Genomic DNA, 19,951 nt, shown 5'->3' with positions numbered 1-19,951 from the left:
TGGCAAAGAAACAAGTTGAGTCAGGGGTCTTGGTGACTATTCAGAAAACTGCTAGTGTTGCTAATAGATCCAGTGTAGAACCTCTAGAACACAAAATCAAGAAAATTAGCAGCTGATTTTGAAGATATGATAGGAGACTGAGAGTCAAGTATTTAGAAAGGATACTGCAATGCAGTGGCAACACAGAAGTCTCCTGATATCTTTTTACTTTATGGCAGAAGAAATGTATTACTTTGTGTAAGTGTTGGCTGCATAACCACCTGTTGTTCTTTACTTGCAGTGCTTTATTTTAAGGCACTTGAAAGTAAAATTGCTACGAATATTAGATATTTCAGATTTTAAAAAGAGATTATATTTTTACAGGGTGAAGAAAATATGCGCCAAAGTTAATGCAGTCCTTAATCAGCTCTTAAAAGACTTGCTTAAACATGCTTTGTTGCAAGGATTAATAATTGAACCGTTTCTACAGGCCTAATGAGATTAGAACAAACCAATTACTTCTGATTTTGCTGCCTAGTTATTACATTTCTATATAAGGATGCCAAAATTGAGGAAAATATCTGAAATTCATTATAGTTACAAATTTGTTATTGGGAAAGTGGAGAAAAGTGTATTTACAGCATCTATTCTATACATGTGAATATCAATACACCACCTATTGACATATGTAAATATAGGTTTACTTTATATTCTATTTTAAAAAATAAATGTATATTTTTTTTAAATGTCTCTAAACCAGATTTTACATGTATAAGTACTCACACACCAATCTTGTGTGGTACAAACCACTGGCCAAACTATCTTTTGCATTCTAGACAGGAAAACATACTTAAAGACTTCATCACAGTTGATATTATTTAACTGTGGATTTGTGCTGTGGATAGATGTCCTGTTTTCTAAAAACAAAAAAGCTAGTCAATATGTCTTACCATATCTCTGCACAGCAAAGTAAAATAAGTGATACTGATACTAGCATTTATCAGAAGGAAGGAAAAAAGGAGAAATGCAGACAAAACTGAATCCACCCTGGTTGAGCTATGCTTCATCTAAACTGGGTTTATGTATCAGTAACGAAGCTGCAATTGCAGGCTTATGAGTGCAGAAAAGCTACACCATTTTAGTTACAGGCATCGGGTCTTGTCTCCAAGAACACCTTTGAAATACCAAATAGTCCACATTTTCTTTCAAATTATTAAATCCTTCCCCTTCCAAGATTGATACTCAGATAAGTGAAAGTGGATACCCCAGGATCCTTTAACTCCTTTAAATACTAATTCATATCAATTATCAATTATCATTATCAATGATGTGTAAGACCATCATTCTTTAAAGAGAATGTATTGAGTATTTGAAGAGTTATGTTGACTTGTCCCCCCACTTTTTGCCATTTCTATGTTGTTTACAAGGCTTAATGATTTTTTTGTTGACCTGTTCATTTTATAAGCTGTTTTCCTAAGTCTCCATTACTATTTTTGAGTGCGTTTCGGAGTATATCTGTGCAAGGGCGTTTTGGAGTGTGGATAGAATATTAAAGAGTAGTTTTTCCCATACTGTTCTAGTCATCTTACACAGCAGGAATCCAATATTTAATGTACATTTGAATTATAAATATAGTGTTTGGTTTGTACATAAATTTCATTAATAGTGGCTTGGTTTTGTTGTTTGCTTTTTTTTAATGAAGATGATTAGATGATGAAGAAAGCTAAATATGTTTCATAAGTTATTTTACTGGCTGGTTATATTTGGTGCTACAGAGAGCAAATAAAATGATCCAAAGAAGATCAAAAATTATCATCTCAGTGTGAAATCTCAGTGCTTCCTTGTAATAAGTATTACCACATTTTATAGAAGTAGTTAGCAGAAATAGTGATTGTCCAAAAGTTGTATGTGCATATCTTAAATGTAAATCCAAAAACTGAACTCGTCTTGTGCCTTCTAGGCTAGCAATTGGCTTGCTATGTTACACCTAGGCTCACTAAATGTCTGATTTTTTAATTTACATTTTGTAAATAAAATCTCCTGGAGAAAGCATTCCTTTTGCTGAAGATCAAATTTATCATTTTAAGACATAGCTTCCTTATAGTTTCTTTAACCTCTTTGTTGTTTCGAAATAATGTTAAAATCCTAGTATTAAAAGAATATGATCACTTAAGGGTTTTCATGGTTGCTTAAATTACTGCAATTATTTTTGGTTGTTTATTTAACTTATTCAATGCAAATTGTTCATATCATTAAATATGCCCTAGTCTTACCAGATTAATTTTCAACAGAAATAAACCAATGAGTTAAGGCAGAGCTATCTGACTTCCTATAATGCTGGTAAATGGGACCTGGAAAAGTAGATGTACTTATAGGGAAATACACATTGGGAATTTGTTCTGTTAGAAAGTTTAGATGGTTTTGGTATAAATCCTTGCATTTTGAATGTAGGAGCAGCTTGTGTAAGTCAGGTTGCTTGTTTGTTAAAATATTGGCTCCAGTTATTTTCCTCTACCAAATATAAATTTATTGCTCTAAAATTCACCTAGCTTGTCTGAAAAAAAACCCAAAAATATATTTTTTTCCGTAGAAGTAAATCTAAATGAAATCTAGAGTTCATACATTTAAAATTATTTTTGTAGGGGTTTTGGATCCTGTAATGCATAAGTCTTGCTTTTGTGAACTGAAAAATAGAGTAGTTGAGCTTTAATTTCTTTCAGTTTTTGTTGATTCAGCCATATTGGTGTTATTCATAGGCTACCAACACATTTTAACAGTTTGAAGTAATAAGAATTGGATCACTTATGCTTTTGAGTTTCTTACTACTGGCAGAAGAAAACTGTAGACTGATAAATTGTAAGCAGAAAATTAAAAGTTTGGCTTGTTCTTTCAGAAGTAAGTACGCTGGACTTTTTGTTAATAGTAAGGGGGAAAGGCCTGAAACTTACATGCATCTTAAGTGGTTTTGGTGCAGTCAGGGAAGACATTAATTGTTCATATGCTGCTCAGTAAATAACACTATTTTGTGACCTCTTCATAAGGGCCTTCAAGGACCACTCAATTTATTTTGTCTCTAACAAAATGTTTGCAGAAGTTTTATGTTATAAAAATAACATTATGACTTTTAAGGAAATGTGGAAAAATTTACCCCTGATGCACTGTATTGTTTTATGGATAAGACAATACTACATGGTAAAACACTAAAGATTAGAGATATGTAGTGCACATAATAAATTGCTTAGGTCCAGTTCTTAGAACTAAAAGTAATACTAATTAATATCAATTATCAATTATCATTATCAATTTCAAATAAATCCATTAATATATTGTGCTAAACCATTTTGGTTTATTAAGCTTTTTTTGTTGGAGTTGTATATAAAAAACAGGAGGAATTTTTTTTTCCCTCACCAGTATTCTTAGCAGCTTCTTTATATGTAGAGTTCTCTATATATTCAGGTGGAAAAGCCTTTGAAGAAAGAGACATGTCAAATATCTTATTTTTTAGTTTAAACTGTATGAAATATTTAGAGTAACCTAGGTGATATTTCAGCCTATATCAGAAACACATACCTGAAAATAATAGAGTTTCTTTGCCAAATATATTGCTCCATCAGTCTCAGAAATAGCCAAAGCAGAAGGAAGTCATTCAGATGTTTTTGAAACCTGTATAATTTATTCTGAATTGAAAAATTAAGGAAAAAGCATTAAAACGTTTCTCATGTTGTTAGCATCAAACAGCAGATTTTTGGGCCTCATGGGAAGGAAATGCAAGAACTGGGATGCAGCAGAAATGTGGTCTCTCATCCATCCTTCTGTGTAATCATTAAACTTACTTAGAGGAGAACATTTTTAACAATGTTTGCAGAACAATGTTGAATTCTCTCCCAGACTTAACTCTGGCAAACTGGGAGAAGTAAGGAGAGAAAATTTGAAGAACAAGAGAAGCTCAGTCTGGTTTTCATTTTCTCTACAGCTGTCATCTGGCTTTGAATTCTGCTGGAGAGCTACAGCTGGAGTCATTTTATTGCTTTACCCAGCATCCTTTTGCTTGTGCGCACAGAAATGTTTTAGTAGTCTTGGAAAAAAAATTCAGAGTATCTCTTAGCAACCATAGGACAGTAATTATTATACCAGCAGCTGGGAGCAAACCAGATTTCCGTTGTGCATTAAAAACTGGCGTAGGTTGCTTTACAGATGATACTGAATAACCTATGCCAGTACTGTACTTTGCAGGCTGTGGTTAAAGAATATTGAATGTGGGCGGTGTAATTGCTTTGGACAGTAGAAAGGGAGAATGTGTGCATCTGTGTTAGTGTGTGATACTCTGTATATTTGTTCTGTATATGTTCTTGTGGAAAACTTTATACATTTGCTTCTTACTTAAATGCATTTTCAACACAATACCATTTTTGTTTCTAGGGCTTCCTACTTCAGATTGTCAGTGTTTCCATTATAAATGTGGGTTTTCAGATGTTTATGACCTTGTAGTAAAACATCACATTGGAGCAGGAAGTTGTCCAAGGAAAAGCTTTTTGATACTAATAAGCGTGGTTTGACTGTATTAAAACTGCAGTTTAATTAAAAGCAGAGAGTTCACCATGTTCATCTTGCATTTCTGTAATTCAGCATAGTGAATATTTATTGGCTAAAGGACTGACATGATTGCTTTTTATTTTAATACCAAAAGTTAATCTGTGTCCACTCACCTGTAGGGTATAGGATGGTAAGCTGAGCATTGTGCTTTCAGAAATGCTGTTTGGCGAGTTCTTGCCTTACAAAAGGTCACATGCTTTTCTCTGTCTGTTGCCACCCTGAAATTTGTTCTTGAAGTCAATTAGTTTGAATTGTGGTATCTGTGTTGGATTTTTCTAAAAGCATTCTTTGGTAATTGCTGTGTATAGGGCATGAAGGTTTGCTTTAAGGTTAAGGTTTGGATTTCGTGCATCATCTGGCACAGCTAGTTAGCACAGTCAGAGGTGATCCGTGCCTGTGTCCTTCATTAGATGGAGCCCTCCTTGACTGCCAAGGGAAGTACTTGTGTCTGCCTGTGTGAGCATGTGCATGTGTCCTTTCTGCTCTATAGTGTAGATAGTTTATTTTTAAAGAAGAAAGGTGTGAATCACCTGCAGGGACAGGAAATAATGCAGGCTGCTGCAAATCTCACTGAGATAAAAACAGGCTTGTGAGTAGTATATATATTTTTTCCCTGGGAAGGAAGGAATAGAAGTTTTTGCAGCTTGCTCCCTTCTTCCTAGACCACTCAAGTTTATAGTAGCCAGGGGAAGGGGAAAGGGGATGCTTATCACTGTGGTTTCTGTAAAATGGCTTCTGGTCTTAGCTTAAACGCTTGTAGTAATTTTAAACATTGCTCACACCAAAAATGGTTGTTCCTCATTTTGAATACAGCTCTTCTGTAGTTTGAGCCACTGTTTTGGAAGCTTTTTATGTCATTGGGCAATGTATCTGCAGGAGTACCTCCTGCTATGAAGATGTTTGCTATTGCGCTAATATTTGATGCTCTTGCTCTTAAAATAAGTATACATATATGAAATCCAATTCTTTTTAGTTATTCCAGTACTTCTTTTATACTAGTTTTCCAACAATGTTTGACCAGAAAATTTAATTTTGACAATAACAGGGTCAATTACTTTGTGGTGGTGTCATGCTTAAGGATCTGCCAATAGTACTTCTTTTTGGTGTTTTGCCTGCCTTCAAAATTTTTCAGGGGAACTTTACCCTGATTGAGTGAACTTTTGTCTTTCTTGGCATGTATGCTCTGTAGTATTAATTACGCTGATCATGAATTAATTACTAAATGTAATGTTTCCCCACATGGGGCTTCTATATATAAATTTAGTGATGTGATGATTTTCTATCTCCTACAAAATCAGCTACAGACCAGCTACTTCAAACTATCTAGATCTCTTAAAACTTGATACATTAGGCTTTTATGTATGTGAGGTACTAATGTAATCCTAGAGTAAGTTCCTTAAGTACTTTGATAATTGAAAACTAATTATTCTGGGTCAATATTTAACCTGCCAAAACTTTAGGTTTGCCTCTGCCTCAGTATTTTTCTGTAGTATTCTTATTCTTTTCCTCTAAATGTTTTCTTGATACATACAAATCCCTATAATAAAGCTGAAACATTCCCATTGCTGGAAGCTGGATGATGCCAGAATTTTCTCAGTGCTATCCGTGATGACAGCCAGTTAACTTTACAGCATCCCTCAATGCAAACAAAACATACAGTATATTTTTGGCAGCTCAATGGAATTTGTATCAAAATGCTGTGCTGTATCCTAAGTATGTCCCAGTCAGTCAAGCTTCAAGAATGAGAACTGTTCATTTTTCAATTCATTTCAGAAACTGGATCATCTTACAAGCCAGTATTCCACCCAAACATACTTCCTCTTCCTTCTTTTGAATAGCACAGGTCCTGCAGCTATCTCATCATGTATTGCTTCATAGTCTCACTTTTGTATCGAGTTGCCTGATACAACTTTAATTGCAAAATGACTGTCATTCATGTCTAATGCACACTTGCTGCAATTAGATATTTTAATTGAGCCAGTATAGGTTATTTTTTTTTCTTCCAGCTGATTTTGCTTTTAATTTATTAAAAGATCTGACTAGCTTTTGACTTATAAAATAGTCTCAGATTTTTTTTTCCTCCAATTGTGCTTTTGTAAATACTGGCAGCTTCATGGGTAGTTAGAGAAAACATCTCAGAGACAGGTTAATCTCTATTTCCTTAAAGAAGTCTGATTTTGTAACTGTATTTTTCAGTGGCATGTATCTCTAATGCCCAAGTTGTGTACTGTCTGCATGCAGAGAAATTCTGTATTTACGAAGGCTGATTCAAAATAAAGAAAATACTTGCCTACTTTTCTAAATGCTTTAAAAAATGTGCATTTAAGAATACTAGTGTTTATAGATACCTCTAACACATTATATGAAATATTAACGCATCTATGTATGAACTGGTTGGGTTTGGTGTTGTTTTTATATAAATGCAAAAATCATTTCATGGAAGTTCTTATGTGTTCTAGACTGCTCAAGAAAATACATCAGGTTCACTAATAAAAGATCACCTTTTTCAACATGAAACTGTAGTAACCAGTGAAACTTACAACAGTGCAAATTTACGGCCTTCAACATTTGAGGATTTCAACACCAGGAGAGCCTGTTTTCCTAGCCAACCTAACCAGGTAAGTATACCTATAAAAGGAGCAATCCTTACTTTGCTTGCTGTATTAATGGCACAGTATGTAGTTTCTGACAAGAAATCACTGCATTCCAAGTCCATGTGCTTTCAACTTCTTGAAATGTTCAATATAAACTTTGCAGCTGAAATATTATAGCATTATTATGACAGAGGTCAGGTTTCGTGAAGGTATTTACCTATTGTTGTAGTGCACCAGACTACACAAATAAATATTTAATTTCTTTGAAGTCTGTTTTTGTATTGCAGATTTCAGTATCTGCAGCCTTAAAAAGCTGTTCAATTTTTTCAGAAAATGTTAATTGGACATTAGCTCAATCTTAGTTACATGTATTACCATACTGTTTTGCTTAGAAATATTGAAAAGTATTCAGCCATCGGTACAGCTATATATCACTATACATTTTTCTTTTTTTCTAAAGCTAAAAGAACTGACAGTTTTTGTAGACTGTGGAAGTAGTCTTAGTAAGTTGGATTACAATTAATTTAATGGTCTTATGTCTAGAGCCAAAGACATAGAAAGCTTTTAGAATATGCTGAATAACAGATGTCAAAGCAGAATGCAAGTTCAGGTAGTTCTGAAGACTTATCAAAAATAATTCTGCTGCTTGTAATAAAGCTTTTTAGTACCTTTAGTTATTTTTGCAGAGAAAAATAGGATGGTACTTAAGTCTTATATCAGCTACTTTTAATCTACTTTATTGGGCAAAAGAAGCAAGCAGACTTATCTGGAGAACTAAGAAGCTTGAAATTATTAATTTTTTATCTTTAATCGTTGATCTACTCCAATTATCTCTTCATGTACATCACCTCATATTTTTGTTTCTGTTAAGGTACATGTTTACTTTTTGTTTCTGTTAAGGCACATGTTTTTCTCTCGTCCAGTTTACTTTCAAAGAGAATTGTAAATGTTTTTTAGAATGGAATGGATTGTTGATGAGGTTATTGCAGCTAATGGCTACAGTACTCAGTGATATATGTCCTGGTAGTCTTCCTTGCATTGTAAAGAAAAGTGCAGCAGCTTGAAATGCCTGTATATTTTAAAAGCATGTATAAAATTGACTACTGAGAAAGAAATAATTTAGATTGTGTTAAACTGATTAATCTGTGTCTGTCTGATAGAAATTAAACAGAAATTTCTTTCAAATGACAATGTTAGAGTTCAGTTCTTGAAAAGTGAAGTTACGGGAGATTCCATGAAAATTTAAGTAGATATTCTTTTAAATATTCTTCTCCTGTTGTAGCACCACCTGCCAGCAACAGACACTCTCTGCTTTCTGCATGGTCTTGTGGTACACACATTTGGAACATAGGCAGGTCACCAAAACTTCACATTCTGTATGTGCATACACTGCACTGGCTCTGCTAAACGCCATGCATGTGACCAGGTGGCACTACAGATATTGAGCTAATTTGTGGGTTTATTTCAATTTTGTGTAAATAAGTTTGAACACTCTTACTTAAGAGTGTGCTCATAAGTTGAATAGCTCAATAAGTACATGCTCCAACTAAAGACTAATTAATGACAATTTGGATTTAACTGTAATATTTTGACTGTTATTAAAAACTACTCAAGTCCTTCAGCTTTCCAGCTTCTGATGCAAGGATGTGTGTTAAACTTAGTACTTTGCAATGATGTAGGCAGCTGCTGGTGTCCTCATACTGAGAAGCTGCAAGATGAGCAACATCAGGTGTAATTCTTTGAGGAGAAGCAGCAAAGGCTACAGTACCAAGGAAGTGATTGTGCCTTGTTTAAAGGTGCACACTTTCAAGAAAGGTGTGATACTTGTGGGTTCAGTTGCACCAACAAAAATTTTCTGCCTGATTTCCAGTTGGCCAATCATGTTCAGAATCAGATTCTCTGTGAAATTTCAGTTTGCTGTAACATTCTTCCTCCCTTCCTCCTTCAACATTTGTACTGAGTTTTAGTTTTGACTGTTTAGAGGACTAAGTGCATTATTCTCATTAAATTTTGCTGATATTTGTACCTATGTAAATTTGGATTGTGAATTGTTCAAAAGTTTTCATGTACTTCATGCATTCACATAGGTCCCATTTAATACCCAATGAGTAAGCTCTTTCCAGCATTTCTTCAGTTTGCTTATTTTTCAGTATGTTCTGCTCCAAAAATATTTCTTAATATCAGTGCCTTAAAGAATGTAGTGGTGCCTTATTTGTAACGTGCCAGTTAAGCATTTTTAGGTGTTGGACTCAAGACTTGAAAAAAATAAATTAGTTCTATGTATGTGGTGTGTTCTGCTCAAACAAATAAAAAGCCTTCAAAGGCTAAGGAGAGGTCAGATTCTACCATTGTTAGTGTTTGTAGTGATCTTTAATGGCTATTAGCTGTCTGGGCAATGGGAAGTTGAGGGGGCATTTTTGTATTGAGGTTTCAGGGTTTTTTTCTTCTAAACAATGGGTTTTATTTGCTCTCTTAAGTGCATGCATAATATTCTATGTGGACAGCAGGGTAAGGATCCTTTATGCCTGTAGCATATGGAATTTAATAACTTTTATGGCTTTTTTTCTTAAATAAATTTATGCTGTAAAATTTTGAAATAAACCCATTAGCCATATTTAGTTATTTTTGCTAAACAATAGATTCTTCCTCTTGTTTGAAAACAGAATAGGCCTGAGAAGCAGTCTGCTTTTATAAGCAAAGGGGAAGCCTAACTGCTTGTAAAGGAGCCTGGGGAAGTATGGAAGAGGAGCAATGTTAGCTGAATAGGGTATAACCTTTCTTCTCCCTGTATCCTTGAAACCTTGTGGAAGTTCAACTATGTGGCTTGGAGCCAAGAAAAAAAATTGTTCTTGTTAGCATACTCCAGTTGAAAGTCCCAGGGCAAAGCGTCTCTAATTACAGTTCTGTACTCATCACACAAGGATTGTTGAGCAGGGAAGTGATGGTTACAGCAGGCTACAGATATTCTTACATAATCAGAAGATAGCCTATTTTAAGAAGCTCTTCCTTCCTCTTTTCCAGCTGCCTTCCCTTTTCCCTTCTCTGTCTCCTACCCCAAAATCAGGACATGCAGACTTCAGCACAGTAGGAGTATAGATGCATGCAAAGTGACATAGAAGTGTTTTAACCTAAAACATCATCTTCAGTAGTTTCACACACTGCAACAAATTAGGAACATGCAGTTCAATTGTTGTACTTGACTATGGAATGGTGACACATTAATTCTCATTAATTTGAGTACTAATAAGATAAACCCTCTCAAAGCAACACTACTGATGCCAAAGATTATTCCCAAGTAATTCATGATTCTGGAAGAATTTGGAAGACTAATAGGTTAGAGAGGGGAAGGGTATTTTGTCTTTTCTGAGAAATGGTTTACAGGCTGTGCACTAGACAGAGAAAAAGGCATCTGGCTCTGATTATAATAGCCCTACAGTGTAGGAAAATAATTGTCTGCCTGTAAGGTAGAAATACTAAGGCATACTGAGACCCTTACCACTTACCATCTTACACTTAGATATCTAAGGCCTGCAGTATTTCAGTTTGGATGATTCTCTGAATTTTGTCATCTTTGTCAACTTTTTCATGTTCCCACACCCTTTTATTGTAAGGCAGAATAAACAAGAACTCTCACCTTATTTCTCTGATGGTTTTGTATGTATTTAGCACATTCCTTATTAATTGCCTTTTGAAGTATAAGGTCTTAAATATTGGTCAGTTCATTACAAACTGGGAATTTAAGAAGTACTTGGGTCTTTGCCTGCCTGTGTCCTAAACTAATCAATATAAGTACTGTATATTATCTAAGGATAGATGCATTCAGAAGACGCTGTTGATTGATTGTCATACTGAATGTTCTTCATACTGTGAAATCCTTATCTAGAACAGAGCCTTGATAATTAGTTACCAGTATTCAGTACTCTTGTTATGAATTGGAGAGAGTTTGAAAACTTAGAGTAGGAATTAAGGAAAGCTTCTCCTGGATAACACAGTAGTGAATGTAGCAGGGAGTTAGTCCTAAAGCAGCAGATCATCACATGAAATCAGCACATAAGGCATAATGAGTCTGTGGAATTTGTTTCCATTTTAAGATGTTAATACTTTAATTTTGAGAATAATTCACAGAGCAGCATCAAGTTTTATGTGGATACCAAAATACCCAAAGCTCTTACGAGAGACTAAAAAGTCAGGAAAGAATGCTGAAGCTCGTAGACCTAATACCCTGAAGAGGACTCATTGTTGTGGGGATGTTTGTAAATTTTAGTAGTGAAAAAATAATCTGATTTTTTTATCCTCAGGCAGCAAAAGAAAAAAGTTTGGGTTTTTTAGTTTTCTAATCTAACTTAACATTGTAGGTGGACATAAATTTGGGACTTCACCATAGTAAACTTCTCTTACTTTGCCTTACTTTTCAGGTCCCACTGAAGTCAATCAGACACGTTAGTTTTCAGGACGAAGATGAAATTGTCAGAATAAACCCTCGTGACATTTTGATACGTCGTTATGCAGACTACAGGCATCCTGACATGTGGAAGAATGACCTGGAGAGGGATGATGCGGACTCAAATATACCATTTTCTAAATCAGACAGTAAAAAATCTGACTATTTATACCCATGTGGAGATGGAACTAAGTTGAATTCCCTAAAAGACTCAAAGAGTTCTGTGGTATTTAAAACTCAGCCTTCCTCATCAAAATTTAAAAACTCAAAAAGAAGAAAAGAGGATGGTGAGCGTTCCCGCTGTATATACTGCCAGGAAAGGTTTAATCATGAAGATAATGGCAGAGGAAAATGTCAAGATGCGCCAGATCCTATTAAAAGATGTATCTACCAAGTTAGTTGCATGCTTTGTGCAGAGAGCATGCTGTATCACTGCATGTCAGACTCTGAAGGAGATTTCTCTGATCCTTGCTCGTGTGACACTAGTGATGACAAGTTCTGCTTACGCTGGTTAGCACTGGTGGCACTCTCGTTCATTGCTCCATGTATGTGCTGCTACCTCCCCTTGAGAGCATGCCATCACTGTGGTGAGGTGTGTGGGTGCTGTGGAGGAAAGCATAAAGCTGCGGGATGAATCAGTCTTGTGCCAAACAGAGCTGAAAAATCTTTGTTTCCAGGAAGCATCTAACTTGGATTTGTGGAAGCTTTTTGGCAAGCTGAAGGGAATCTTCTTTCACGTAAGAGATGCTTGATGTGGAGGAAGCAACGAGACTTGTCAGACCTTAGCATTTTACAAGTGCTGGCCACGCCTAACTATTTGCTTTGAGCGCGTGGCATTTGTTGCAAGTTGAAGGAGATTTTGCGAAGGAAAGCCTGTTCTTATTATTGGCTATAAAATGAGTATATAAACTATGATTATACTAAAAGGGATTAACTTTTGCCACTTTGTACATTCATGGTTTAGGTGAGGGGGCTCTTTTAAAAGGATTAAAACTTATCTGAGGGGAAATTTTAACTAAAAGTGCACTAGTGACAGTTGATTTAAGATTAAGAAAAGTTAATACTCAGCAAATGAGAAATGAAACTGATTTTAAGTGCAACTAAATCACTTATTAATAGTTTTTTGGAAGCAACTTTATGTATAAATAACAAATGTTTATATTTAACTAAATGTGTAAGGTACGAATTATTACTTGTTAAACTTTCCTTCCCTCCGATATAGTAGGTATGGACCATATCTACTGTCACATTCCATGGTAGTATTTTAAATAGTTAATTTAGTTGCATTTTTATTCCAGATGGACAAATTGATATTTTCAGTCCTGGTTCCCTTCAGCTACAGTTTGTGTTGAGTTGTATCCATGCATTCTGATAATCTAAAAACCTTTAAAATATTAATTATTCTAGTCTTGAGTGACCAATATTTTTTTTGTTAAGCACAGATGTAATTGTCTAAAATGTTCTTGTTAGAACATAACATTTATTTTTATATATAAATGACTTTGATTTCAACATAATAGCAAAAAGATCGTTGTTTCTGTTGTTCAACCAGCAAGTTGTTTTCTTTTGGGGTGTCCTCCAAAAATACTTTCTTGCATATTCAAATGTTCATTAAGCAAAAGGTACATTAAGGCAGTTGTAACAAATTGTCACCAGTGTTCTTGTTTATCCTTCTGTTAAACTAGGATCCTGTTCAGCTGTTTATCAAGTACTATGATTAAAACAAAAGATTAATAACAAAAGTGAAATTGTTTTCATTATTTTGAACCACAACTTTTTCTAATTTGAATGGGCAAGAACAAAAGTACTTGTGTGTTTTTTTTCAAAAAGAACAACAAAAGACTTAGCTTGAGAAATAAATTACAGTCCAGGCAAAACTGAGTGAACTTCTTAATTGGGGAAATTTGAAGGCAGGGCTGGGGAGGGAGGCTGGAGAGTGCGTGTGTATGTATGTGTATGAGTGCTGGTATATTGTGTATGGTATTTCTTACGGTTTTGTACTTAGTCTAACTTTCAGGTAAGAATTAATCAATTAACCCACAGAAATTTTTAAAAGCATTACGTGTTGTGCTGTGTTATAAAATAAGAATCATTTACTTCTTATTAAAAACATGTAAAACACTGAAAAACAGTCATAATTCATTAGCAAACATGCCTGTTTGACATCTTGGCTGGAGTGGGACAGATTGTCTTTAGTATACCCTTGTTCTTAAGCACAGAACCAAATAATTTCATTTTAAAAATGCATTACTTTTCTCACTTTCATGCATTTCTTCAATATATTTTGTGTAATTTTTTTTCTGCATGTATCTGGCCCCTTAATTTTCCTTTGTAGCCCAGAAGTAAAATGAGCAAATGTATATAACTGTCTGTAAAATACTTTTTAAAAGAAAACATTTATATTTATATTACAGCTTGACTTGAACACCTTGTGTACATAGATCATCTCAAAGTATTATTTCACATTGAAAAAGATGACAAATATCTTGATAACTATAGAAGTTAAGGAAGAGCTTCTAGTTTTGTATTAAGAGTTGATTGGATGGCTGAAGTCCAAGAATATGACACAGTAGCAGCAGTCATGGTTTTTGGGTTTTTACTGTTTATGTATTTGAAAGCTGCTACTCTGGTTGGTTTTCATGCTTCACACATTTTCAGCTAAACTTGGTTGCCTAGAATAGACTGTTAACTTTAAAAACAACTTTCATTAAAAAATGGTGATTTTTTTCTAGTGAATGAGAGAAAATTAATATTTGTAAGTGCTAAGTTCCTAATTGAAGGTGGAGAGGTATGAACAACCTAAGAAAAGAACTTGCTGGCTGTATAAGAAAATGCTATATAATCACACTGTATATATACTTCAGAAAGAAATTAGTTTTAGCAATTCCCTCTGAGCACTATACGACATAGTGAAACTCCTGGTCCTGTACTGTATTTTATATGACACATATACTTTAATATTTTTACTAAATGTGTGCATTAATATTTTCACCTTGCGTTTAACCACTTTGCTGCTAAAATGTTTTCACCTTTTGCTTTTCGCTTTGAAGACTTGTATCATCTAAAACTGGTTACTGAATGGGCCCATGCTTGCTTGTTCCTGTTGTGCAGCAAGTGTCAGCCAGCTTGCCTGGTTTGAGAGACCAAACAAATGCAGAGATCGGAGGTTGCATAAGGATTGGTTTTAGTAGCATGCACAGGTACTTCTTCTCTGGTGCTAGGGATCTCGCCCACTGTTACATTTAGGAGATGAGCAGTGGAAGGCAGACATTCCGGAAATCCATTCCGGAACAGCTTGTTGCATCCATACATCTTCTGGTTTTGGTGGCACGTAACATTCATTCTATCTCTTCTGAAATACTTTCTTGGGCATTTGGAAATAGAGAAATTTCTTCCCCGATCCATAATGCTTGCCCTTAACATCCGAGCTGTACTTTGTCAGGCATGTAGTAGCAGAGCTTTGTGCTGCTTGGAGGGGACCCGAGCCTTTGGAAACCGTCACTGAATATTAAGTCCCTCGCTCGTTGAAAGCCTCGGTTACCGTGAAAATTGTTTCCCCTTTGAAAGGGGGAAGTTAAGGGAGCGCGGCGCTCGGGCACCATCTACTGGGGGAAAGCTCGGCGGCCTTCAGGAGCCGCTCTTGATGACATCGCAGTTAACGGGCTATCCGTGCACGGCTTAAGGTACACGATTAGGTTATGCTTTAGCCAGGAATTTACAGAATACTCATTTGCAGTCTGACTGGGATGCTTTAGCTCACCATGCCTCTTAAGCTGCATTATAATACTGAAGTAAAAATCCTTTAACTATATATTTTGTTAGGTTTAAATTTGTTGTGATGGCCTGTTACAGGAGCATAAGAACCAAGAATGAAATGAAAATTCTTTTGATTGTGTCACTGGGCTTCTAAGAAAAGGGGTTTATTATTATAATTATTTTATGTATTTTCCCTCTTGAAGTTCTTCCCACAGCAAAGTGATGGAGTTTTGATGCTCATGCCGAGGGAATTTGGTCTTTTGTGATACAAATCAAGTTGTGAGTATGCACAGGTGGGTGTGTGCTCTCACACATGAAATTGAGTATCTGTGAAGGATACACCAACAGCTGTGTGCATGGTTAAAGCAATATCTAATGATAATCTACAATTATTATGGTAACTGTTTAGTAAACAGCATGACATCATAAAACTCTTTGAGAGCTTATAGAAGAGAAGTTCCAGTCTTAACCAATGCAGTTTCCTCTAGAGAAGCAAATGCATTTTAAAGAATGCCTTAATTGTGCATACTGGAATAAAACATTCCCATTTTGGATGAGTTCTCCTCAGAATGATATGTTTGTGTATACCTGAAGGGTGATGTTGAACACTTGTGTAAATAATGCCCAGGTTTAAATTAGACTTTAAATCTTTTCCAAGCTTATGGCACAATGTGCAGCCAGTACAGCTATACATTCATATTAGTAAAATGAAGATCAGGATTGCTGGCTGGCAAAAAAACCCCAAGAACTTTAACAAGATGCCTTATGGTACTATTAGTCCAGCAGCTGGGTGGATAAAACTTGTTTACTTTGGTGCATTTACAAATATAAAGAGGGGTTGAGGAGGATGTTGGATTTTAATTTTGGTTTTTTTTTTTCCCTCTGAAAGTTTCCCTTAATTGCAAAAGTTGTGGTTTGTTAAAGAAATCAAAGCATTTGGTGATAAAGCAGCCTTCATGTTTAAAGCTGTGGTATAAGCTGTACACGGTTTTCCTTCTTTTGCTTGGTGCCATATGCTTTTCACCCTAATGACCTCAAAGTGCCTCATGTGTATATTGTTTCCATTAAACCTCAACTGCTATTTGTGTCTACTAAATGATGTATAATTTAATTAACTCATCCCATAGGTGTTTGCATAAAGAATATGAATCTAGCTTGTTACTTTGAGTATATAATGTAAATATGTCTTTAACAATTTGTAACTGGTTTGTTACATCATATTCTTCTAAGTTGCTGAAGTAGATAACACCATAAAAACCGTTTCAATGTTTTTCCTGTAATTACCTGATTAAAACTATATTGAAATGAAAAAAATATGTTTTTCCATTCTGTGTTGGTGTTGCTCAGAACAGTGCACATGAAATGAAATGTTGCAGCTCAAGAACAGAATAAAAAGAAGTAAATACAGGTATTACCTTCAAACTCCAACATCTGTCATTGTAGGAAGCATTTTTAAGAATTGCTATAATGTTTTAAAGAAAAATGGGCTTATACCAGTTTGCTTTGTATGCACAGCAGTACTTGTTGACATCATGCTGAGGAGGTCAAGATTCCTTTACATAAAACATATATATCTGAATTCCCACTTGACCCGACCACAAAAATGCATATCTCTGAATATAATTCTAACCTTGTGTAAGTTACAGAATAAAATACACACCAGAAAAGGAAGGGAAATGAATCAGTCTATGAAGAAAAATGAACAAGTAGAAATCTGTGAGACTGTAATTTGAAAGTTCAGTGATCAGGGTTTAGGATAGATTATTTTAAATTGAATTGTATTTGCCTCTAGCTTTTACAAATGCTTTCTTATTGGTTACAGCCAATAAAGTAATTCTCCCTGTTCATTTGATCAGTTGCTAACCTGAAGAATTTTTATTACCAGGTGTAAATTTTACATGGACTATTAAGTGTAGATACTTGTGCTTTTAATTGATGATGTGAAAATGCACCTCTACCAGAGAAATGAAGCAGACAAATGAATTGAATGACGAATAAGGTGAAGAGCTAGTAGAGGAAACTATAGAACTATGTGAAAAACAAGTATGAGAAAGCAGTACAGCATTAAATATGGTTTCATATGACTTAGAAACCTAGTGTTACATCTCACACAAATCTACTTTAATGTAATGATTAATGCATAATCTTCTGGCTTTGAACAAGAAAAAAGGTAAGTAAGGGGTACTTGTTCTTTTATTTTTCTTGTTGATTTCTTTTTCTTGCTCTTTTTTTCTTTTTTTTTTTTTTTCTTCTTGGCTTGGTTTTTTTGATTTGGGGGGTTTGTGGTGGTGGTGGATTTTGTGGGGGTTTTTGTTTCTTATTCTTTTTTTTCCTTGTTCTTTTTTTCTTTACAGCTGAGTCAGTTGCTGGAGTTCACAGAGCTGTGGCCAGTTTCTAAAGACAATTCACAAAAATATCCAAGTCATTTACCAACTAATACTTAGATTTTGCATCACTGTTTCCTGAACCTTTTGGCTTACTGTTGTGGATCACTATGGGATCTTGTGACAAAGACTTCAATCTGTTGTATTATATCATCACTTCCATAATTTGAGAACACTGAGCTGTAATTTAAGAGTTTGGAAACAGACATATCAAGTAAATGAATGACAATAAAAAATAATCCACATTTTATACCTTTAATTTGAGATTGGACAGTGTGTATACACACACAATGGGATCTGTCTTAATTGTGCTTTGAGTAATGTGTAGTCTGACTCACTAACAATGCTTGGTTTTACCTAGAAGGAAAAGGAAAGAAAGAGAGAAGTCAGTTCTTCAAGAAACTTGTATCTCTAGATACCCATGCCCTGACTTGAGGGGTTTGGGAATATTTGAGACTATAATGTCTTTGACAGAATAAGCTTCTCAGATTAATTGTGATTTCAGCTAAGTGGTGGTTTGGCAGACTCCAGGCACATCTCAGTACCCACCAAATTAAATACCATGTTTTTAGCAATATGGAATTATCTATGTCAGTTCGAGGTAATGCACAGGAAAAATTATTTCATGTTTGGGATTTGCTGCTTTTTTATTTTTTAAACCACCAACAAAAACCTCTTCTGCATTCTGATTTTGAGTAATACGAATCAAGGTAAGTAAGCTGACCAAATAATAACTGAAAGAAACACCCTTCTAAATGCAGACCAGTACTGATCAATCAAATCTGTTCCTGTGGTCAGTGCTAAAAGTAGTTATAAGAAAGCCTGTTAAGATGATTAAACTTACTGTTGCGTGTAAAACTGGCTTTGAGTTAGGGGCTAATCTTCCTTACTCCAGTATTGCAACCTGCCAAACCATTCCTGTATGAGCTCTCTCCTTCCACTACTACATTTGTAGGATACAAATCTATTTACAGCTGACACCTCCTAGCTCTCTGTGTAAGTAACTTGCCATTTTGTATCCCATGTAAACAGCAAGTGGTCTAGTGAACCACTTCTTTCAAACTGAAAATATGAAAATACTGTTTCTGTGAAGTAGAAAGGGGTTGTGCAAACATATTGCTGCTGTCAGCAGTTATCAGTGCCCTTTGCTGGAGCTGGCTATCTCTTTGTACCTGACAATGTGCTTTGGTGCTTTTCTGTTGTTGCTTTTATTGCCTGTGAGCAAAGTGTTACAGTGACTTGCTCTTTCCTGTCTTTTCTCCATAACTTGTTCCCTTTTTCTTTCTGTGTGTTCTGAAGTTGTCTTCAGCTTTCTCTGCCAGTATATAGAGTTTTTACAGTCTCTGTGTGCATCTGATGATGATAGCTGCTAATTACTAAATACCCATTATAAATAGTATTTGAAAGTTGTATTGCAAACCTCAAAAGAGTTTGAAATACTACATCACTCCTGAATATAGTAATGCTGAGAAGTTGTCTCCATTAAGCAGGCATTCAGCCACAGACTGACCAATCCAAAGAACTGTTTTCCAAGTCTAATATGGTTTTACCTAAGTTTTCTTTTGTCTCTTATCTATTTGCATTTAACTGTTTATGAGATGGGCAATGGGCTGGATTCTGCAAAAACATTGGGAGACTCTTTTCAAGGGGAGCAAGAAAACTAAAACACTGAAGCTCTAAACAACCGTTGGTTTGCTCTCTTGTCCTAAAAATCACATTGGTAATAGAGTTAAATAATTTTAACAGTTGTTGGATCTATGTTGAAACCAACGAGGTGGAACAAATTAGTTTGGGAAGGCTGTCACTGTTGGCCTTCAAGAGTACAAGAGACACTTGAGTCACCAGCTGTGCAGGATCCACTGTTCTTGTTTTCCGTGACTCTACAGCTAAGTGTTAAAAATGCTGCTTATGATGGAGAGAACTCTTTTTCTTTCAGGGCTACTTCTCTCATGAGAATGGTGAATGACTCTTCCGCTTCCTTGGGCTTAGTGGTCTTCTATTAGTTCTTAGAAGCCTGGAAATTGGTGGAGACGTAAGAATGGTGATCCCTGCAATGCAAAGAGGTACACTGTGGGACAGAGGTGAAATCACCTCTGTTGAATCGGGATTAGAGAGGGGGAGAAGAGGAAGAGGAGCATCATCTGGGTCCTGCTCACAAAATTAATCCCTTCAGGATGTGTTCACAAGTAATTTCAAACATTCTG

At 35.3% G+C, this 19,951-nt stretch overlaps 1 protein-coding gene across 2 annotated transcripts in view; it reads left to right on the top strand.

Annotated features, from left to right (window-relative positions):
* Positions 1 to 13,355, top strand: part of SPRED1 (sprouty related EVH1 domain containing 1) — a 57,959-nt gene extending 44,604 nt beyond the window's left edge. For both annotated transcript variants that reach the window (XM_066551534.1, XM_066551533.1), the window contains 2 exons: positions 7,032 to 7,190; positions 11,582 to 13,355. In XM_066551534.1, the coding sequence (XP_066407631.1) occupies positions 7,032 to 7,190; positions 11,582 to 12,241 (819 nt within the window). In that variant the 3' untranslated portion in view covers positions 12,242 to 13,355. The remainder of the gene's footprint in view (positions 1 to 7,031; positions 7,191 to 11,581) is intronic.
* The last annotated feature ends 6,596 nt before the right edge of the window (positions 13,356 to 19,951 follow it).

Source organism: Molothrus aeneus, chromosome 6, assembly GCF_037042795.1.
Source record: "Molothrus aeneus isolate 106 chromosome 6, BPBGC_Maene_1.0, whole genome shotgun sequence".
NCBI classification, from domain to species: Eukaryota; Metazoa; Chordata; class Aves; order Passeriformes; family Icteridae; genus Molothrus; species Molothrus aeneus.
The sequence above is the reverse complement of the archived record's forward strand: the minus strand, read 5'-3'. Positions and strand labels throughout refer to the sequence as shown.